Here is a 24,243-nt window from a genome sequence, read left to right on the forward strand (position 1 = left end):
CTGGGTGACTCAGTCGGTTAAGTGTCCAACTTCGGCTCAGGTCATGATCTCAGTTTGTGAGTTCAAGCCCCGCATCGGGCTCTGTGCTGACACCTCAGAGTCTGGAGCTTGCTTCGGATTATGGGTCTCGCTCTGTCTCTGCCACTCCCCCACTCACACTCTGTCTCTCTCTCAAAAATAAACAAACATTTAAAAAATAATAATAATAAATTCTTTAAGAAAGTAATATTTTTGAAGAAAAAATTGTAAGGAGGAATGATCTTCAAATTTGAGATTTGAGATTAAGGGGCGTCCGGCTGGCTCAGTAGGTAGACCATGCGACTCTTGATCTTGCAGTTAAGAGTTCAAGCCCCACATTGGGTGTAGAGTGGTTACTTAAAAAAATAAAAGCAATCATTCATTAAAAAATTATAAATAAATAGGAATTAAAAGAGGATTTAAAAGACAATTAAAGGGAACCAAAAGGTCTTCTACCTAGTTCCTAAAGACACGTTTCATGTTTATTATATGTAAGAAAACTGGCTTATGACTTAGTCATTTTAGTAATTCTGACCATCTTCATGATTAATCCTAAACAGACTGTGACTAGCATTTATTGTTAAATATATATTCACTTCCCTAAGTGTCAGCCTAAGAAAAAGTATCTTTTAATGGTAACTTAAGCTTTGGTTCCCAAATTGTTCCACTTCTTGTACTGTGTATTAAATATGCACAAGTAAAGGAACCATGTTAGGAATTCTAAATTAAAATTTCTCAACAGATAAAAGGGGATGTAATCATTACTACATGACTGTAAGGTATGCAAGTTAGGTAAATGTAAGGTTGATTGCTTGTTTTTACTCTTATTTAAAATTAAGAGAATGTTTTGTAAATGATACCTGAAATACCCTCTACGTACTATTGGTACTTCGTTGGTATTTGTACACAGCCAATCACACTCTTATTGTGACTAAAAATGAAATTAATTTCCTAGTAACTCAGTCAAATTAAGATAAATCAAGCAGAAAAGTTACAAGAGAATAGCCTGGAGAATTACCACAGTCATTCTTTCAAAGAGATGAAATATTTAACCTGTGAGTCAATCCAGAGCAGAAAAAAGTAAGGCATGTATCAAAATCTTAAGTTTGTCAGAAATCAGAAACTACAATGAACTGGATTTAAACAGACACCACTCGAAATGGGTATCACAACCCAAAACCCCTTTAAGATTTTCATTCTGGTTCACTTTATCATAAAATACAATTTAAAAGAAGCAAAAAACAAAGACAATTCCATTACAGTACTATTGTAACATTCAAATAATTTATTTCCATTTTTCTGAGGTTTTTATGTGTATTTTTATTGCAGTTGCCAATACTTATCAATTACATATTTTCTTACTACAGCAATAGTTTAGTCTCTTAACTTCTTTTTTATATATTAGAAACAAGAAAATACCTTAGCTGCAGGAATCTCTAAAAGAGCTCCAAGTTCTTCAAAGGTAATATTATTATATAATTTGCTTGCAGACAACAAATTGTGTTCAATAACAGCTCTGTCCAAGATGCTAGAACCTTAAATAAATATAAATTAGACAGTTTTAAGTGAGACTTGTCTTACGCTTTTAAAATACTCATCCTTTTTTTCTAAAAACTTCTAGGCACATAACAACCCATAATCATTGTCTTTATTCCTCTTACCAAATTTTAAAAGTAAGGAAAATGCCTTATTTAGTAGAGTTTAAATAGTATACGATTAAATACAAATAACATATTTAGAAAATGAGTGACTAGCAAATAGTTACTAACCGGCTGAATGGATTTAACCCTTAAGGTTTGAAGTTTTACTTCCTTATGGTAGCTGTCAGATTGATTAACTTTATTTTTCTTGGTAGGAGCACAAACTTTTGTTAGCAAGAAGGGCAAAACCCCCATGCAACCTGTTCTACAAGCTTGATAAAGTCAGTGCATGTACAGCTCAGTAGAAATACCTGTTTTCTTTTGGGCACTCCGTAAGTACCTTACCATGATGCAAAGATGAGAAATGTCTGGAAGGTAGGGCCAGCTAACCATGAGAAATCAGCCATAGCATCCTCCCTTAAGTGAAGTAATATAAGGCCTGATGAAGTACTGGACACAAGGCCCCATTCTGAAGGTGCCTGACTTGCTAGGCTCACCCAATTCTTTTTTTCTTTCCAGTTTTATGGAGATATAATTGACATATAATATTGTTGTTTTTTTTAATTACAAGGATTTTTTTCAAATTTTTAAAAAAATTCCAGTTAGTTAACATACAGCGTAACATTAGTTTCAGGTGTAGAATCCAGGGATTCCTCATTTCCATACACCACCCTGTGTGCATCACAAGTGCACTCCTTAATCCCCACCACCATTTAACCAATCCCCCACCCCGCCCACTTCCCCTGCAGTAACCCTCAGTTTGTTCTCTATAGTTAAGAGTCTGTTTTTCTAGTTTGCCTCTCTCCCCCCATCCTCACCCCATGTTCATCTGTTTTGTTTCTCAAATTCCAAATGAATTAAGTCATATGGCATTTGTCTTTCTCTGACTTATTTTACTTAGGATAATATTCTCTAACTCCATCCACGTCATGGCAAATGGCAAGATTTCACTCCGGTGGATGAGTAATACACACACACACACACACACACACACACACACACACACACACACCATCTGTATCCATTCGTCAGTCGATGAACATTTGGGCTCTTTCCATACTTTGGCTATTGTTGACAGTGCTGCCATAAACATCAGTGGACACGTATTCCTTTTGAATCAGTAGTTTTATATTCTTTTTTTTTTTTTAATTTTTTTAAACGTTTACTTATTTTTGAGACAGGGAGAGACAGCATGAACGGGGGAGGGTCAGAGAGAGAGGGAGACACAGAATCCGAAACAGGCTCCAGGCTCTGAGCTGTCAGCACAGAGCCCGACACAGGGCTTGAATTCACGGACCGCAAAATCATGACCTGAGCTGAAGTCGGATGCTTAACCGACTGAGCCACCCAGGCACCCCAGTAGTTTTTATATTCTTTGGGTAAATACCGAGTAGTGCAATTGCTGGGTTGTAGGGTAGTGCTATTTTTAACTTTCTGAGGAACTTCCATACTGTTTTCCTGAGCAGCTGCACCAGTTTGCATTCTTACCAGCAGTGCAAGAGGGTTCCCCTTCCTCCGCATTCTCATCAACATCTGTTGTTCTTGTGTTGTTAATTTTAGTCATTCTGACAGATATGAGGTGATATCTTATTGTGGTTTTAATTTGTATTCCCCTGATGATGAGTAATGTTGAGCATCTTTTCATGTGCCTATTAGTTTTCTGTATGTCTTCTTTGGAAAAATGTCTCTTCATGTCTCCTGCCCATTTTTTTACTGAATTATTTGTTTTTTGGGTATTGAATTTTGTTAAGTTCTTTATATATTTTGGATACTAACCCTTTATCAGATGTGACCTGTATTAGTTTAAGGTATACAACATAATGATTTGATATATGTACACATTGTGAAATGATTATCACCATAAGTTCATATAGCATCCATCACCTCAAACAATTTTTTTCTTGTGGTGAGAACTTTTAAGATCTACTCTCTTAGCAACTTTCAAATATAAAGACCTAAATAAATGGGAAAATAGAAAGACCTAATACTGTTAAGATGGCAACAGTCCCCAGGTTTGTCTACGGAGTCAGTGGAATCCCTATCAAAATTCCAGCTGGCTTCTTTGCAGAAACTGACAAACTGATTTTAATTAAAAAAAACTTTTTTTTAAGTTTATTTATTTATTTTGAGAGTCGGGGAGGGACAGAGAGAGACGGAGAAAGACAATCCCAAGCAGGCTCTGTGCTGATGTGGGGCTTGTGAGATCAGTTTGTGAGATCATCACAGTTTATGAGCTCATGACCTGAACCAAAATCAAGAGTTAGACGCTGAACCAACTAGGCCAACCAGGCGCCCCCCCCCCCCCCCTTCCCCTGCCAATTTTGTTAAGTAGGCTCCATGCTCAGCATGGGGCTTGAACTCAAGACCTTGAGATCAAGACCTGAGCTGAGATCAAGAGTCAGGCACTTAACCGACTGAGCCACCCAGGTGTCCTGACAACTGATTTTAGAATTCAAAGAGAAGCCAAAACAATATTGGAAAAAAAGAAACCAAAAAACAAAAAAAAACAAAAAAACTTGCACATCCTGATTTTTTTTTTTCAACGTTTATTTATTTTGGGACAGAGAGAGGCAGAGCATGAACGGGGGAGGGGCAGAGAGAGAGGGAGACTCAGAATCGGAAACAGGCTCCAGGCTCCGAGCCATCAGCCCAGAGCCTGACGCGGGGCTCGAACTCACGGACCGCGAGATCGTGACCTGGCTGAAGTCGGACGCTTAACCGACTGCGCCACCCAGGCGCCCCTTGCACATCCTGATTTTAAAACTTACTACAGAGCAACCAAAGGGCACATGGGTGGCTCAGTTGATTGAGCATCTGACTCTTGATTCTGGCTCAGGTCATGCATGATCTGATGGTTCGTGGCTTTGAGCCCTGTGTCAGGCTCTGTGCTGATGGTACAGAGTCAGCTTGGGATTCTCTCTCTCCCTTTCTTTGCCTTTCCCCCACTCGTGCTCTCTCTTCCTCTCTGAAAATAAATGAATAATTAAAAAAAAAAAAAAAAGAGCAACCAAGATAGTGTGGTACTGGCATAAAGATAGGCATACAGAATAAAGGAAAAGAACTGAAATTCCAAAAATAAACTCTCACATTTATGGTCAACTGATTGCCAACAAGGATGCCAAAATAATTCAATGGGAAACTTCTAGTCTTTTCAACAAATGGTGCTGGGACAACTGGATACCTACATGGAAAGAGTAAAAATTAGACCCCTATCTTACACCATATGTAAAAATGAACTCAAATGAATGTAAGAGCTACAACTATAAAACTTACAGAAAAAAACACGGCAAATCTTCACGACCTTGGATAAGGCAATGGTTTTCTAGATAGGATACTGAAAGCACAGCAAAAACAACAAAAAAAAAACCCAGATAAACTGGACTTCATCAAAATTAAAAACTTTTGGGGCGCCTGGGTGGTGCAGTCGGTTAAGCGTCCGACTTCAGCCAGGTCACGATCTCGCGGTCCGTGAGTTCGAGCCCCGCGTCAGGCTCTGGGCTGATGGTTCAGAGCCTGGAGCCTGTTTCCGATTCTGTGTCTCCCTCTCTCTCTGCCCCTCCCCCGTTCATGCTCTGTCTCTCTCTGTCCCAAAAATAAATAAACGTTGGAAAAAAAAATTAAAAAAAAAAAATTAAAAACTTTAATGTTTCAAAGGACACCATCAAAAAAGTGAAGAAACAACACACAGAATGGAAGAAAATATTGGCAAATCATCTGATAATGATCAGGTCTAGAATATATAAAGATTCCTACAATTTAGTAATAAAAGGACAAATAACTCAATTTAAAAACTGAAAAGGATCTGAGTAGACTTTTCTCTAAAGATATAAAAATAGCCAATAAGTACACAAAAAAAACTCTTCAACATCATTAAACCTAAGGGAAATGCAAATCAAAATGACAAGATACCACTTCATACACACTAGGATGCCTAAATCAAAAAGACAGATAATAAATGTGGGCCAAAATAAGGAGAAATTAGAACCCTCACACACAGCTGGCAGGAATATAAAAAGGAACAGCTATTTTGAAAGCAGTCTGGCAACTTTTCAAAAGACTAAACACAGAGTTATCATACAACCCAGTCATTCCACTCCTAGGTGTATAACCAGAAGAATTAAAAACCTGTGTCCATACAAAAACTTATACATGAATGTTCATAGCACCATTATTAATAGCCCCAAAGTAAAAATAACCTAAATTCCCAGCAACTAATGAAGAAATAAAATGTGGTATATCCATATAACAGAATACTATTTGGCAATAAAAAGGAATAAAGTACTGATAAATGCTACAACATGGATAAACACTTTGCCAACTGAAAAGTCAATCACAAAAGGCTACATATTGTGTGATTCCATTTACATAAAATGCCCAACACAGGCAAATCTATTGAGCAGAAAGGAGATTAGTAGTAATGTTATACAACTCCAGGAATATGCCAAAAAACAATTAATTGTAATGAAAAAAAAATACGTCTCAAGATTGCTAATGTATGGTTGTAATGCCAGTAGACAAAAATGTCCATGGGTGCTTGGGTGGTTCAGTCAGTTAAGTGTCTGACTTCAGCTCAGGTCATGATTTCACAGTTTGGGAGTTCAAGCCCCACATCAGGCTCTGTGCCGACAGCCTGGAGCCTGGAGCCTGCTTCAGATTCTGTGTCTCCCTCTCTCTCTCTCTCTCTCTCTCTCTCTCTCTCTCTCTCTCTCTCTGCCCCTCCCCCACTCATACACTGTCTCTCTCTCAAAAATAAACATTAAACAAAAATATTAAACAAAAATGCCCAAAAGAAATAAATAAGGAAAGCAATAAGGTCTAAAATAAGGAAAGCAATAAGGTCTAAAATGCAAGAAGATAACAAAACACCTGTCCTCTCTATATAGTCCCACATGAGAAATCGGAGAATCAATTGCATCCTCAGAGGTCCTAGTGAGTCTCTTTCTTTTTAGGAAAGAATTATGTGATTGCATTCTTTTCACATTTTTTTTTTTCATGGCCAGAAACTCAAAGTCAAATCTGAGGCTTGACTATATCAATTCTGGAAACTTTTTCTTTTTATCTATCTTTTATCTAGTTTGTCAGACACCTTCTTGCAAAAAGAATTTAAAGCTGCTCAGAAGAATATACAGAAGATAAGAGAATTTAAAAGTAGCAACAATCAACATACATACACACACACTATTTACAGTTGGGTTACAAATTTAACAAGTTTTCTAGCAGCCAAGATAAAAAAAAAAGCAGTTTATAGTTTGTTTAATAAGATAAAAACTAACTGTTCAGGAGAATCACAACTAACTCTAAGATTGTGAAGGAATTTTTCCTGAGGATCTGCATAACAAATATCCTATAGAAAAAAAAAAAAACACACCTCCTTTAGAAAGAAAGATGAAGATCAACTAGTTTGCTTCTTAATTTTTTTATTTTTATTTTTTTCATGTTTATTTACTTTTAAGAGAGAGAAGGACAAGAGTGAGTGGGGAAGGGGCAGAGAGAGGGAGACAGAGGATCCCAAGCAGGCTCCACACTGTCACACAGAGCCTGATGTGGGGCTCGACCTCACAAACTGTGTGATCACGACCTGAGCCAAAACTAAGAGTCAGATGCTTAGCCAACTGAGCCACCCAGGCCCCCCTCAATTAGTTTGCTTCTTAAAGTACAAATTAAATGAAAGAAATTCCACAGGAAGTCACTATAAACCCTTCAGCGGTCTGGTTTAACTCCAGCCAGTAAGACTGAGTGAAGTGAATACCTTTTAGCAAACCCCTGCATAAATGACTCTTTATAGATAAATTCTCTTTGGTATAGGATGACACTGAATCCAAGGAAGTGAGTCTAACAGATCTGTATGTTTGTTTATCTTGACCTTTTTCATGTTTCTCATGGTCTATGTGTTTACTTTTATTATTATGTATGTTATTGTTATAAGCTTCTTTAAAACCTCTGTAGACAAATGTACACAAAGTAACTGATGCTATAAGCAGACAACTTATTAAAAACTTCTTTTCTGGAATAGGTAGCCTGACATAAGCAAATACATCCTTGAACTAGGAAACACGACACCAAGTTCTATTCTTACAGGCAAAACGTTCACCCTGATTAACCTTAGGCAAGTTACTGTGCCAAATTTTGCTCTATCTAAAATAGGACTGGATAATTATACTCTGTTACAAACTGATGCTTAAGATTAATTAAGGTACTTATCGAAGGGTTTGAGTTTTTAAAAAATCAGGTCTATAATTCTGCCCTTACAGTTTCCAAAAATGCATTATTCTACAATATGTTTTCCAATAGGGCTACTTTTATAATTCAAACCCATATTTGTATATTATACTCATCTTCAGTCAATGTAATATTCCTTTTTTGGTCATCAAATGTTGGATAAAAATATTATAGAAAGATATCAAGATGCTTCAAATTTAACAGACTTTTCACTAGAGTGTACCTAAATATTTGCTCCCACATATTTATAAGACATGATCATTACCATCAGCTGTAGTTGCTTTTTGGTGAGGCATCAGCATGGCAGCAAATTCTTGAAGCTGATTTCCTCTGATGATTCTGTCTAGGTACATTTTCTCTAGGATCCCATAAGCAGCAAGTTGCTGGCATCTTTCATCCTTAAAAAGGGTAGCTAGCATCCGAGAACGCTGCTGTCCTAAGGGAAACAAATGAGCATCAAATACTCTCACAAACTATTTCCCCAATAAAAAACTATGTTATGACTTCATTCTTGCCTACTAAAATATACAGCCAATTCTCGGGATTTGTGGCAGTTATGTTCTACAAAGTTGTTGCCAATTCCTACTTCTAGGGGAAATACAGGATTAGGCTCCTATGAGCCTCTGGACACACTGTTTTTGTCAACTGATCAATATGTAACCTTGCTTTATGTTACTCTGTTAAAGGTACTTTATTTAATATATATTGTCAATTCATCATTGTTCATGATGATACATAAGGAGGGAGTGTCACGATGGCTGACAACGAAAGAAAGCAAATATAACAAACAGCTAAGAAAATTTAGGAAAAAAAAGTCATGAAGGGGGAATAGCCCTGCCAGATAATAAAACAATAATCAATAATACTATGATAATGCCAGTAGCGTAGTACTAGTACATCCATAAATAGGTTAATTAACGGAACAGAATACTAGATTTAGAAATCTGTAATGTGCTAAATCAATAGGGGAAAAAAGATTACTTAATAAAAGATACTAGGTCAAATAGCCATTTAGACAAAAAAAAAAGGGTAATTCCCTATCTCATTCCCTACACCAAAATAAATCCAAACGGATTAAGACTTGCAGGTAAATTGAAGTGAGAAATAGGCAACATTAATCTAAATTAGTGATTAATCTGGGGCAGGGGGTGGGGGGATGGCGGTTGGAGATAGTGCCTAGAAGGAAGCATCAAAGTAAAATATGAAAGCCTAAAGCAGCAATTCTCAAACGGGGTCTCCAAGACCCTTCAAGGGATCAGCGGTGAGCCAATGCTATTTTATAATAGTATAAAAACATCCTTTACGTTTTTCACTGTGTTGGCACTTACACTGCTGGTGCGAAAGCAATGGCGGCTAAAACAGCTGGCACCACTGCACAAATCAAGGCTGTGGCACTGGCAACGAACTGTATTGTGCCACACACTCAACAGTCAAAACAAAAGACAGCTTGCAGCAGAAAGGAGTTATTTTTATTTTTATTTTTATTTTTTTTTAATTTTTTTTTTCAACGTTTTTTATTTATTTTTGGGACAGAGAGAGACAGAGCAGGAACGGGGGAGGGGCAGAGAGAGAGGGAGACACAGAATCGGAAACAGGCTCCAGGCTCTGAGCCATCAGCCCAGAGCCTGACGCGGGGCTCGAACTCACGGACCGCGAGATCGTGACCTGGCTGAAGTCGGACGCTTAACCGACTGCGCCACCCAGGCGCCCCATGGAGTTATTTTTATTAAGTACCGACATGAGAACACATCTTTTTAATATTCTGTGCAACAAAATGGGAAATGCACGTAAAGCACTTCTGCTGCAAACCGAAGAACAATGGTTGTCCCAAGGAAACCCTGCAAGCTGAACACCATTTACGTAAGACAATGACTAACAGATAAAATGATGGGTTTTCAGACTTGGGTATTTGGTAGATATTTTTTAAAAAATCAACAAAACAAGCCTATCAAGTCCAACCAACAGTATTTGTTGTCGCTGATAAAATTAGAATTTTTAAGAAACAATCAGAATTTTAGAGAACTTCTATCTGCCACCATGAGCTTGACAGCTTTCCAATAGTTAAAGGTTCTTCTGATAAGATCAGGTGTAATATATTCAAATGTAATTTTTATATGTTGTATAATAAAGTATGTCAACATTTGGATTGCATAACTCAGTGAACCAATAGTATCCAAACAACCAAACATAATGATACAAAATGGAGTAAAGGATCCATTCAAGCGCAAGACAGACCAAGACTTTAACATTAACAAGGTGCAAAAAGTTCATTGATACGGTTTCAGATGCCACACTGCCACTAACCTATAAGAAACTATACCACTGGTCAAGTTAAGTGTAGCATGAAAGAATATCACAATTATCTGAAAAAGTCATCAACATGCCTCCTTTTTCCAATTACACACTGTGAGCTAGATTTTCTTCATATACTTCCTTTAAAACAACATATCAAAGCAGGCTGAATACAGAAGTACTTTTAAGAATTCAGCTTAAAAAAAAATTCAGTTTTTGTCTGTTAAGATAGACATTGATAGGATTTGAAAAGATGTAAAAACAACTTCATTCTCTTAACTTTTTTTACTTTAGAAAATATAGTTATTTGATAAAAATGTCACTTTTTATTTATATGTAATGGACTTGTGATTGCTACTTTTAAATGAATTATTTTTTAAATTTATTATCTCAATTGCTAATATAGTATCAATAGATATAACCTACATAAGCAAAGAAAAGGGTTCTCAATTTTTCAGTGTAAAGGGGTTCTGAGACCAGAATCTGAGGATGTGGGAAACTAAGGTACTGAAAGAAAACATGTGGGAATTTAAAATACCTAATTTCAGAATAGGAAAGACCTTTCTAAGCAAGTAAACAAAACCCAAAGTCCATAAAAAAAAAAAAGAGATTAATATATTTAACCGTATAAAAATAAAGAGTTTCTGCATGGCAAAAATTTCATAGACAAAACCAAAAATGAGAAAACAAATTGGGAAAAAATTTGTTAAATTTCTTATATACATGAGGCCCTTTCATAAGTCACCAAGATAAAAACTCAAAGCCTGGCTAATAAACATAAACAGATAATTCATTCAAAAAAATACAGGCTTTTCAATAATGATTTTTCTTAACATATGAAAAGATGCTCAAGAGCATTCCTAGTAAATGAAATGCAAATTAAAACTGGAGTGAAATACTACCTTTTCATCCATTATAAAAGATGAAAACATTTGGTAATACAGGTGTGAGAAATTAGGTCTGCATGGACACTGTTGCCTGGAAGGTAACACTAAAGGGCAGTATATAATTTCTATCCAAAGTTTAAGGGTATATACACTGGGACTCAAGAATTTAACCTATATATATATTCATATATGTGCACAGTCACTATAGCACTGTTTGTAACTGACTAAATAAATTATGATAAAGCCAAACAATAGAAGATCAAAAAGAATGAGAGATATGTATTGACATATAAAAATCACTGATATATACGTACAGGAAAAAACAGGTGGCGAAAGTGTGTATATCATGCTACCGTTTATATAAAAAAAAGGTGGGCGGGGGGACACAGACACTTTTACATTGAAGGAAATACAAGTAATTGGTAAAAGCTCGTTAGAACTGGAAGCAGTACCATGTTATGTATTGCCTTTTCAGTAACAAAAATGTAATAAATAAGATCACTGCTTCATAAAGAATGAAATGTGTAGTGTGAACATGTCATTAGGCTCTCAACCAAACACAGATCAAGAATAGACATTCTAAAAATGATTTAGAAAAGCCAGTTTAGAATTACCAGCATTTCTCCTCAATGCCCTTTCTGCTTTATAAGTTGAGTGATGTACATGCTATAATTTAGTAAAAGAGAACAAAGAATATTTTTCACATTTACCAACGAAAAGGATAAATGTGAGATCTGAAACTAAGGCTTGAAGGTTAAAAAAGATCTCAAAAGCAGTGTGTTAATTATCATCAATCTCTAGATTTTAACTTCTCTTTATGTAATTCTCACATAATTTTGTTATTCATTTTTAAGTTATCTATTAGGCGAACTAAACTCCATATTATCTCTCTTAATTACTCCTAACACATGTAGGTAATAGACTGATACATGCATATTTAAAAAATTTTGAAGTTAACAATCTATTTTATTGCTGTTTTTAACTGTTTAAAGTGTTTAAACTAAATTTACCATAATGGTAGTAATAAGACCTCCCCTTGAAGAATAAATAATTCCTTACCAAATCCTCCAATAGTAACAAACCTGAAATTATTAAGCAAAGATAACTGTTTATGAAAGCACAAATTACATGTTTACCTGCTGATGCTAAGATGGTACAGTGCAAAGCATGTTTTAAGGCCTCTAGTCTTTCACTTTCGTGCACTATTGTCTTGTAGGAGAGCTCATTGTACCTTTGTGCAGCTTCAATGAATTTTCTTCTATAATCAAGAACACGTGCATAGCATACCTACAGAGGGGAAAATGTTTCAATTAGGGGGAAAAATTAAAAATCAAAGCAAAAAATAAAAGAGAATTTCTAATACATAACACCATTTATCATACATCTGGAATATCTCAGTATAGTAGGACTCTCCAATACAAACTTAATTCCAAATCAACTCATCTGTTACCTTATAATGTATCTGTAACTGTTCATTGGTTGATTCATTCTGAAGCAATGATGCTCGATTTATGTAAGCCTCTGCCTGGACTGGGTCATCATCCTCCAAATATAGCCTAGCAATCTTCAGGTAAGTCTCCAACTTATAATCTACATTGTACTGCCTAGGATATAACAGAAAAATACAATGACTAAATATTTTATCAAGAAGATTTTTAGGAGTGGTAAAAAATGTATTTTTCCTCCATACATGCTGTTAATATAAGCATATCAAATTTTTACTGCATTAGAACAATCTAAAAAAATACTTCCAAAATAAATGTTATTGAATTTTTATTTTATCATCATGATTGCTCCATTGTATTTTACTTTCCTTTAGTCCTCAAATAATCTCACAGTCAAAGAACTTAAAAGAAAAAATGCCCAGTTTAGGGGTATACCATATACTGGTGCTGGGGCTATTAGTACAACCATCCTGGAAAACCATTTGGCAATATATTCTCCAATCATTCTTTGAATCTTTTAAAATGCATATATTCCTTATCTACTATATTTTATTTCTAGAAAACAAATCGCAAGAAAATAATAAGGGATGTGCACACATATGTACAAGGAATATTCATTTGTAAAGCTACTCATAAATACGTGTAAGAGAAAAAAATTAGAAATCACCTATTAAGATATTTTTAATAATCAATTAAATTGTGGTACATAAAGATGGTACAATAATATATAGTTATTATAATCATTACTATGTGAAAATAGTCATCGTGTGTTTTTGCTAAGTCAAAAAATAGGATAAGACAGCATGGAAGACACCATTAGAAAGTATTTCTATACATATGTATGAAGATGGTAATAGCAATTATTTCTAGGCACTGAGATTCCAGGTGGTTTTCATTTTCTTCTTTATCCCAGTAGCCACATTTTATGCAAGAAATGCACAACTGAACACCTCACCTAATTCAAAACTCACATAATTCACGATTAAGCCTTAGAGAAAAAATGAATCTTTTTTATTGCCAGCAAAGTGATGCCACCATGTGGCAAGAACTGAGTTTACAATTTACATGGCCCAACTCTGAAATTAATTCTTTACTTTTTAAATTTTTTTATACAAATTCGAATTTTTTCCACAAGTCATATATTACCGACATTTGGCACTACACTGTTTCCTTTCACAACTCAAATTTACATAAACTGCTATACATAGCACTATACTTTTTTCAATTTTCCAATTTTATGCCAAGTGTATCTATTAAATGTATTACTTTAATTATCAGAATGAATCATAGTTTAAAGAAACGAGTTCTCAACCGTTTATCCAGATTTTACTTTTAATCACTTTTAATTTGTTTAGAAAACTTCTAAATTAAAAAAACAATGGCTAAATTTTCAGTTCTCTGATATCCTCACAAAGATAATGCTATAGGACTACCAAAATGATAAATCCCATCACTGCAAAGAACAGTATCTAATTTTATATTTATTTCAACTACCAGTGAAAATAAATCAATTGCCCTGTACTAGGAAGAAAATACTCCAGACAGAGTAAGACCAAAGCCAATAAGCCAAGCCTTTTCAAACTATCAAAGAAAAAAACCCAAATTAACAAGAGGCCTTGGAAAGCAAAATTCAGTATCTACATAACGAAACCATTTTCATAAACTGGTTGCTTTTTCAAGGAGCATCACTGCCTAATAATTTCATAAGTAATGCAGAAAAGCCAAGATGCCTGAAGTAGTGTCTGCCTTATCATCCTTCATAAATATTAATGAAGACCAAAAAAGAATCCCTCATTTCCCTGGTAAAGAAGTAGAGAAACAGATGAAACATTTTTAAGTCATTCACAGTTGGTACTGAGAGGGGAAGTGTGTTTAAAAAGTGTAACCAAGAATCTCACATCTGTCTTCTTCCTTGTACAATATACTTGGGAGGAATGTTTCATAAAGCACTGTAGATGTTTTTAAAAATACTTAACAAAAAATTAAGATTAACTGAATAAAAGTTACAACCTATCATCTTAATTTTTTCTAATTGTTTCTCCATCTCACTTCTTCTAGCATCTCAAACCCAACAACCCACTGAACTCACTGTGACCTCCAAACCACTGATCTTATTACATTGTTACCTCTTTTTCCCCTTGATGGCCTCACTTAACTCCTAACTAGCTTAAGCCCTATGGTGAATCATTGTAATTATTGATTTGAATGTGCATTCATCTCCCTTGTCCCACTTTTGCTGTCACACTTGGCCAAAATCCTAACTCTGGTTAAACCTAAGTTTGCCTACTCCTTTCCTGCACCCATATAGCTGAACTCTGATGGAGAAAAACACCTAACCAATATTAATGACCTCATTTCAATCACTACAACCTTCAGATGAGCCCTTTATGTTACCAAGTATATTATATATTCCTACTCCATTCACTGTCTCACTCTCCTAGAAAATTTTTTCTCATATTCCTGCCTTCCCTCAACTTCAACACTCCCAACCCGGTCTACACTTCCCACTGATGACTGATTCTGACTTCCTTAAGAATACCAGAGCAATCAAAGAATACCTGCACAAATGCCACCACCACATTGCTAATATCAATATCACATACTCTGTATTCCTAGCTGTTACTGTAGATCACTGGGCACTGTTCTGCCCATCAGGGAACATGTCTCAATGTCTACAGACATTTTGACTATCACAACTAGGGGCGGTGATGCTACTGGCATCTAGTGAGTACAGGTCTGGGATGCTGTTGAGCATCTTGCAACCCATGACAAAGAATTATTCCATCTAAATGCCAACAGTGCCTGGGCTGAGAAACTCAGCCATAGATCAACTATCCATGCCCCTGTCTAAAAACTATCTCTCCACTAGATTCCTTCCCCTCCTGTCCACTCCTGTAAGAATCCTCTTCTCTACCCTCCCATATTATATTTTTGCTTTCCAAAAAATTAAAGGAAAAATCATTAAAGAAAAAATAATCTCTTAACCTAACCTCTGCTGCTTCTACCAGATTTCTTTCTTTTTGTGAAAACTTCTGCAAAGAGCTGCCCATACATACCATTTCCAACTCTTCTCTTCCCATTCTCTCTTAAACCATTCCAGTCAGGCTTCTTCATTCTTACCATTTCACCAAAACAGCTTTTGTCAAGGGCCCCAGTGACCTCCACTTTACTAACTCCAATGGTTAACCTTCACTCCTCAGCTTAATTGACCTATCAACACCATAGCAGATCACTTGCTCCTTCTTGATACATTCTCCTCATTTGGCTTCTAGGCTGCCATAGTCCACATTCTTCTGGTTTTCTTCTCAATCCTCATTTGATCTATCTTCTTCCTGCCCCTCACCTCTTAGTGTTGGAGTGTTCCAGGCCTCAGTACTCAGTCCTCTCCTCTATCTATATTCCCTCCCTTGGGGATCTCATCCAATCTAATGCCTTTAAATTCCATCTCTCTCTATATATCAGTGACTTCCAAATGTGTATCTCTAGCCCATATCTCTCTTTTAGTATATTCAACTCCCTACTAGATATTTCCACTTAGTTATCACATGTCCAAAATGGAATTCCTGCTCTTCCCTCAAAACCTATTCTTTACTATGCAGGAGACGACAACTCCATCTTTCTAGTTGTTCAGACCAAAACCAGGATTTATCATGGCTCCTTTTCTCATACTCCATATGTAAGCTACCAGAAAATCCTTAGCTCTACCTTAAAAACATATCCAGGATCCAACATTTCTCACAATCTCCATCTTATCTGCAGTAGTACATACGCCTCTTCACTCATGTCCTTACTTCTATCATTACTTGCCTACAGCTATTCTCAACCAAGTACTCAGAATGATTTTTTTTTAAGTAGGCTTCATGCCCAGCACAGAGCCCAATGCGGGGCTTGAGCCTTGAGATTAAGACTGAGCTGAGATCAAGAGTCAGACGCTTAACCAACTGAACCACCCAGGTGCCCCCAGAATGATTTTTAAAAATAGAAGTCAGATCATGTCACTCTTCCACACAAAATCCTCCAATGGTTTCCCCTCATTTCACTTACAGAAAAGACAAAGGCCTTACAATGACTTACAAGAACCTATATAATCTGGTCCCCAGTACTCTCTGATCTCAGCCCCCCACCTTCTCTTGGCTTACTCCATTCCACCCATACTGGTCTCCTTGATCTTCTGAAAACACTCCAGGTATGCTCCCATCTTAGGGCCTTTACACTAGCCTTTCTCTCTAAGAGGATCTACTTATAATCTTCCCTAAACTCATGACTACTTCCTTCAAGTGTCTGAGAAGGTATATCTGGACCACTCTACTACTCCAATCATCCTGTTTAATGATACAACCTGCTCCCTACTTTCCCTTTACTCTTCTCCCTGGCACTTAACACCTAACATACTACAGAATTTATTTACTTATTAACTTGTTTATGATGTTTCTTGCACTAGAATGTAAAAAAAAAAAAAAAAACCAAAAACCCACAAATGAACAACAATACATATCCTATATACATCTCCATCCAATATCCACTATTTACTATACTTTTGTCCTGTTTCCAAAGGAATTCCCACCAACACTTGGGCTGCATTTCTCCAATCTTCTTCTTTTTCATATATGGATGCAAGATGCTGTCTTATGGAAGCAACCTGAAATAGTAGGTAGACATTTTAAATTATTTCAACTGACATTAGTAACTAATTAAAATAAATGGATGGTAAGTTTATCTACTGTGATAATGTTTTCATTCAACATTCTAAGATAGCAAGTAAACAGCGCAAATTTATCTAGACCACCCCAAATTTTTTTTAATGAATTCTGAATTCATGGAATATCAAAATACTGAACTGAAATTAACACATTTCTGCAATGTGGAATATGGCAATAATTTAGTTTAAATATTAAGTTTCATGTTTATGTTAACTGCATATATAACACCGGTGTTTTCCTAAGTTTTCAGCCTTATTAACAATTTTACTGACTCTTTTTCTTTTTTTAACTTTTATTAGTTTTTACTTTTACAATCTGTTTTTATTCCCAACAGAAATGAGGATAGAATAACTTATTCTTCTTTGAACTGTGGTCCCAGGGTTTTTAATCTGTTTAAGGCCATTGAGCCCTGAGACCCTATTCACCAAAGAATATAGTTAAGCTGTTCAGACTTGGCCTGGACACTACAGACTACTCACCACCCTATCCCTCCTCTTTAAAAACAAAGAACCTACATGCTGTGCAAGCTAGTCTCCTCACTGTGGAAATTAATATGCTCATTTCTAAACTTGGAAGGCAATTAGTGACTAAGCCTAAAGTTCCAAAGACCAAAGGCCTAGAACTGAATCCTGGCTCTGCCACTCAGAGTCTGCAATTTTACTGATTTTTAAAAATTGTCTAAAGAATACTATTTGATTCATAAATCAAATTGTAACATCTGAGCAAATGTCAGCTGGAGTTACAACATCCTGGAGTTTTTACACTGTAACATGCTGTTTGGCACACTGTTTTGTCAAAAATAAAATTGGATGATCACCTCCTTTAAAAATGTAATAATATCTCTCAAAATAATTACTGCTATCTCATGTTCAAAACTCACTGTTACAGATTTTTACCTGCTCCTCAAATGAAATGACTCTAGGCTGGATCTTTTCCAAGGTGAAATGATAGATTTCTTTGGCTGTGCTATCAGGCAGGTTAGGGAGATGTGTACAGAAATCAGTCAGCAACTGTCGAGAGATCACGAGACTGACATTCTCATTCACCACTTGTCAAAAAGAGAGAGAGAGATAAAAAAATTGAATAACTTACAAATTTTCATTAAGCCATCAATTTTTACCTAAATCTATTATTAAAAACAATATATATTTGTACAACCCTCAATGCATTATTCGGGGATTTCCAAACCCATATCATCTTATATAACAGAATCGGTTTTCCTTATGCAGAATTATTTGATTATATAATGACTACACCATTAAATACTACAGCAGTAAAAGTCCCTTAAGTTTTCTAAGAAACAAGTGGCTGGGAAAAGTTTCGTTTTACATTTAAGAATTTTATATCTTCCTTTCTCTTCCTTTATTCTTCTACAAAGGGAAGGTACAGAAACACCTATACTTTTATCCTACCTCGTTATAAAAAAGAGTTAAAGAAGAAACAGTGAAATAATTTTCATGAAATTTAAATAAAGCAAGTAGTGACAGTTACTGACACTTGTACTTTCCTAATAAAAACAACAAATAATAACTGAGGTGAGCACCAGATGTACAGACATACTTAATGACACTATTTATAAACATTTTATTACTGTATGTGATTAACGAAGAAAGCTCTGAGGCCACGCATGATTAGATGCCCTCACACAAGAAACTTGACCTCTCTGTGCTTCTGTTTCCTCATCTGTAAAATGTGGATAAGGATGCTGTGAAGCTCAAATGCAATATATAGAGAGCACTATGAACAACATGTGGCACAAAGCACTCAACAAATGTCCACTATTATGATCATTATTATTATAGTTTAAAAGATACATCATGCTTGTGACCACTACTCAGATAAATTAAGTCTCAAGACAACAGTTACTGGGGAAAAAACTGTTCAGTCGACATAAAGGATTTTAACAGTAGACTGCTTTTCTTGGTGGTTCAGTGGATTCAAAGTTTATATAAAGATCAAAGTTTATAAAAATCATTATTCTTTCGCTATCATATTGCAATGTTCTCAATAAAACCATTCCTAACAGCACTGTCAGTTCATCACACATAGCAGGCCACAATTTTTGAGGCAGTAACTTACAGTAACCTGTAACAAAGCTTGTCATCAGTTTATGATGTATTAATTAGAATTCATTATTGGATAATACTGAATGCAGCTGAGCAAACAGTTTCATTGTAAGTGCCATTAGGCACTTTCAGCTGTTAGAAAGAAATTACCACACACACTAGCACTTCTCATGATAATGTGCATGAAAGCACTCTCAAGTATCATTAACACTGTTAACTGAGCATAAATTCAAGCCTGAATTTTGAGTCATTTTCAAGATAACTGGATATGTTTAAAGTCAGGAAGTGGGAGAGAGTGTTTTGAAGAATGGAAATTTCTAGTTCCCATTCAAAAGGAATGTTCTTAACGTTAATAACAGTTAACAATTACATGGCACTTATTAAATGCCAGGTACTATTCTAAGCACTTTAATATGTATATTAACTCATTTAAACTCCCAACACTTCTACAGGGTTGCTATCAAATCCCTCATTTTAGAGACCAGGAAAAGGAGGCACAAAGGAACTAACTTACTCAATAAAGCAGCAGACCAGGTTGAATTTAGACTATTCTCTTTATCATTATGCTATATTGCCTTCCATCAGTGACTGTATGAATAACTATACAAAACCTTAATTGGTAATGTAACTCTGAAGACAACTTACTGAAAAATAATCAAGTTGTAAATAGTTTAAATTCTAAAATCAATCAATGTCAATGCATATTTAATTTAATCTCAATGAAAATTATATTGATAATTTGATATAAAACAAGCTTGAGCAAGCTTTGAAGTCCTAACTCAATAATACAAGGCAGACGTGGAATTTTCGTTCTACTTACTTGCTTCCACAAAAGCTTTCAAAGCTTCTAGTTGTTCTGCCCCAGATAACTGAACGGCTTTTTCCAGGATCTGACGATACCTGAAACAATACCAAATAAAAAGAATCTTCAGAGGACACTATATATTCTAATGCTAATCTGATGTTTATTCATTTCTATTTCTGCTGGTTTCTTTCATAATGCCCTAGTTTGTGCTTTTATTTATAGTACACCACAGATTGTTGTTGTTGTTGTTGTAGGTTCCCAGTCTATAAATTCTAAGGTGCCACTTCTAATTTCCTCTACAGTATACCACAATTTTTTAAAAGTTTTCAAACCCCAGGGTACTGGCTAGTTCAGTTGGTTAGGCATGCAACTCCTGACCTCAGGGATTGTGAGTTCAAGCCCCACATTGGGGATACAGCTTACTTTAAAAAAAAAAAAAAAAAAGTTTTCAAGCCCATCACAAGAAAGAGTGAATCTGTAACTCTCAGTTACTGGATCTAAGGTGCCATTTTTTTTGGAAAAAGTCTTAGTTTGGAATTTAAACTAAAAAGTCAACTTTCTTTCAAATGCCTTAAAAGATAAACTATACTTCCTTCAACTGTGTATTACACAAACACACAAGAATGTTATATGAGGTGACCCAGAATGCTTTCCTCTTGTGGACCTAATGAAACTAGGGTCACCAACAATAGGATAGTGTTGATTAGGCAGTGAAACCAAATATTAGAGATTAAATGTCTTCGTATGTACCAAATAAACTTCACCAAGCCAAATGTACTGACAGAACACCCTTTATGTTGTCAGATGGTGCCTATATATTCTTTATTTGCAATCATTTCTAATAACTATTCTAATATTCATGAGCACATAAGATTGAAATCAGCACTCTAGGGGCGCCTGGGTGGCGCAGTCGGTTAAGCGTCCGACTTCAGCCAGGTCACGATCTCGCGGTCCGTGAGTTCGAGCCCCGCGTCAGGCTCTGGGCTGATGGCTCAGAGCCTGGAGCCTGTTTCCGATTCTGTGTCTCCCTCTCTCTCTGCCCCTCCCCCGTTCATGCTCTGTCTCTCTCTGTCCCAAAAATAAATAAGCGTTGGAAAAAAAAAAAAAAAAAGAAATCAGCACTCTAAAAAGGATGGGGGAAATGCTAAAAATAGGAACAATGACAATTATCAGGCAATGGCAAATTCCTTCCTAAAATGTAAACTCAACGAGGACAAGGATTTTTGTTTGTTTTGTTGACTGCTATATACACAATGCCTAGAGCAGCATATCACAAGCACTCAAATATTCAACATTTTAGTAAATTTAAAAAACAGTATTTTATTTCTTAAACTGAGTGGTGGGTACACAAGTATTATACTATATTTTATCCCTTTTGTCTTTATGGTAATATTTATTAAAAGTATTAGTTAGGGGCACCTGAGTGGCTCAGTTGGTTGATCATCTGACTTCAGGCCAGGTCATGATGTCACGGCTCATGGGTTCTAGCCCCATGCTGGACTTTGGGCTGACAGCACGGAGCCTGTTTAGGATTCTGTCTCCCTCCCTCTATGCCCCTCCCCCCACTCACACATGCACTCACGTTTGTGCACTTGCACATGCACTCGTACATGCTCTCCTTCTCTCTCAAAAATAAACATTAAAATTTTTTTAAAAAGCATTGGCTAGGACACCTGGGTGGCTCAGTCAGTTAAGCGTCTGACTTTGGCTCAGGTCATGATCTCATGGTTTGTGAGTTTGAACCCCGCCTTGGGCTCTGTGCTGACAGCTCAGAGCCTGGAGCCTGCTTCGGATTCTGTGTCTCCTCCTCTCTCTGCCCCTCCCATGCTCATGCTCTCTCTCTGTCTCTCAATAATAATAAAGAAACGTTAAAAAAAAAATTTTAAAAGCATTGGCTAATGCATTTTACAAACCTAATAGCACTGCAACTATTCAGAAAATCACCCAGAATATACTCAAGAAAAAAATATACAAATAGGAAAAAATATGTATATGAAGAGTCCAAACTCATTCAAATTTATGATTTGTATTTAAAAAAAATTTTTTTTAACGTTTATTTATTTTTGAGACAGAGAAAGACAGAGCATGAACAGGGGAGGGGCAGAGAGAGAGGGAGACACAGAATCTGAAACAGGCTCCAGGCTCTGAGCTGTCAGCACGGAGCCCGACGCGGGGCTTGAACTCACGGACCGTGAGATCATGACCTGAGCCGAAGTCCGACGCTCAACCGACCAAGCCACCCAGGCGCCCCTGATTTGTATTTTTAAAGCACACCTTCAAGCTACCATTCAACATTTACTGATTCTCAACCCATACAATATTCTCACAACCTTAGTTATATGATTTCTCAAAAACACAATGAATCAAACTGACTTTGTAAGAAAGATATACAGAAAGAAAAGACAGTGAACTCCAAAAGAAGAGAGAAACTACTCTAGTAAAGCAAGGAAATATTATTAAGATTTAAAATAAAAATTATTTTTTAAATTGTTTTTAAAATTTGAGGAAGAATATTCAGCCATCTGAAAATTCATTACGGAATATCTCATTTTCTCTATACATAAACATGAGATGTGCACATATATGATTTCCCATATCTATATTTATATATCTACTTTATTGCTCTGGGTATGCTTTTATTTAATATATTCAATGGTTTATTCTTTTTTGATTATTCTTCATATTCATATTCTTCACATTCATGTCATGGCTAAGCCCTCTTAATTTTAGATCCCCATAAATTATTTTATACTAACATTACATTCAAAGATGACAATGTCTCACAGAAATTTTCTTTTTTTAAAAATTTTTTTCTAAACGTTTATTTATTTTTGAGACAGAAAGAGAGCATGAACGGGGGAGGGGCAGAGAGAATGGGAGACACAGAATTGGAAGCAGGCTCCAGGCTCTGAGCCATCAGCCCAGAGCCCGACGTGGGGCTCGAACTCACGGACTGCGAGATCGTGACCTGAGCTGAAGTCGGACACAGAACCGACTGAGCCACCCAGGCGCCCCTCACAGAAATTTTCTGATTAACCTAAGTTTTAAATCATTACTTCATAATTATCATCTATGTAGAAAAACACCATCCCCCCCAAAAAAAAACCTAAAAAGTGACAAAAGTTTTATATTAACCACATCATACAACTTGCCAGAGAATTACAAACTGCCTACTCAAACTCTCAACTTCTATGGACTAAGAAAGTGAGGTGCAGAGTTAAGGCTAGATGTTAACTTGCTCCTTCTCTAATATATAAATTCTAGTACCTAAGGGGCGTCTGGGTGGCTCAGTCAGTTGAGCATCCAACTTTGGCTCAGGTCATGATCACGTAGTTCATGAGTTCAAGCCCTGCATCAGGCTCTGGGCTGACAGCTTGGAGCCTGGAGCCTGCTTCGGATTCTGTGTCTCCCTCTCTCTCTGCCCCTCCCCTGCTCGCACTCTGTCTCTCTCAAAAATAAATAAACATTAAAAATAACTTTTTTAAAATTCTAGTATCTAAGAATAAGAAATTACTTTTTCACAATAATATGGAATGACTAACAAACCTAATTTAAATCAAGGATTTAAATAATTATTTAATATTGCTATATAAAATCATCCAAAATTGAGCACCTAGGGTTTTTAAAATGCTATACAAGATTCTGTGTATGACACTAAAGGAATTTTAAATAACCTTAGTCTTTGAAGATATTATAATACAGTTAGGCAAATAAAAATTTACAATTCAAATAATATTATCACACATTAAATTATAATAAAACAAAACAAATGTTGCAATAAAACTAAACAATATAAGAAATATAACTGTTAAAATAAATGAATTCAGTAAAGTTGCAGGGTACAAAATCAATACTCAAAAATCTGCTGTGTTTCTATATGCTAATAACAAATTATCACAAAGAAAAAACATCCTCTTTACAACTGCATCAAAAAGAATAAAATAACTAGGAATAAATTTAATCAAGATGAAGGATTTGTACACTGAAAACTATAAGACCCTGATTAAAGAGATTGAAGATATAAATAAAAGGAAAAATATTCCATGGTCACGGATTGAAAGTATTACTATTGTTAAAATGCCCATATTACCCAAAGCAATCTACAGATTTAATGAAATCCTTATCAAAGTTCCTGGGCGCCTAAGTGGCTCAGTTGGTTAAGTACCCAACT

General features: G+C 35.9%; 1 protein-coding gene across 2 annotated transcripts in view; it reads right to left on the reverse strand.

The window, feature by feature from the left end:
• COPS4 (COP9 signalosome subunit 4) overlaps positions 1-24,243 on the reverse strand; it is a 42,723-nt gene that overhangs the window by 7,493 nt on the left and 10,987 nt on the right. For both annotated transcript variants that reach the window (XM_043572294.1, XM_043572295.1), the window contains exons 2-8: positions 20,088-20,167; positions 18,098-18,249; positions 17,037-17,140; positions 12,507-12,660; positions 12,193-12,343; positions 8,143-8,313; positions 1,438-1,553 (exon numbers count right to left, since the gene is read on the reverse strand). In XM_043572294.1, the coding sequence (XP_043428229.1) occupies positions 1,438-1,553; positions 8,143-8,313; positions 12,193-12,343; positions 12,507-12,660; positions 17,037-17,140; positions 18,098-18,249; positions 20,088-20,167 (928 nt within the window). The remainder of the gene's footprint in view (positions 1-1,437; positions 1,554-8,142; positions 8,314-12,192; positions 12,344-12,506; positions 12,661-17,036; positions 17,141-18,097; positions 18,250-20,087; positions 20,168-24,243) is intronic.

Source organism: Prionailurus bengalensis, chromosome B1 (genome assembly GCF_016509475.1).
Source record: "Prionailurus bengalensis isolate Pbe53 chromosome B1, Fcat_Pben_1.1_paternal_pri, whole genome shotgun sequence".
In the NCBI taxonomy this organism is placed as follows: domain Eukaryota; kingdom Metazoa; phylum Chordata; class Mammalia; order Carnivora; family Felidae; genus Prionailurus; species Prionailurus bengalensis.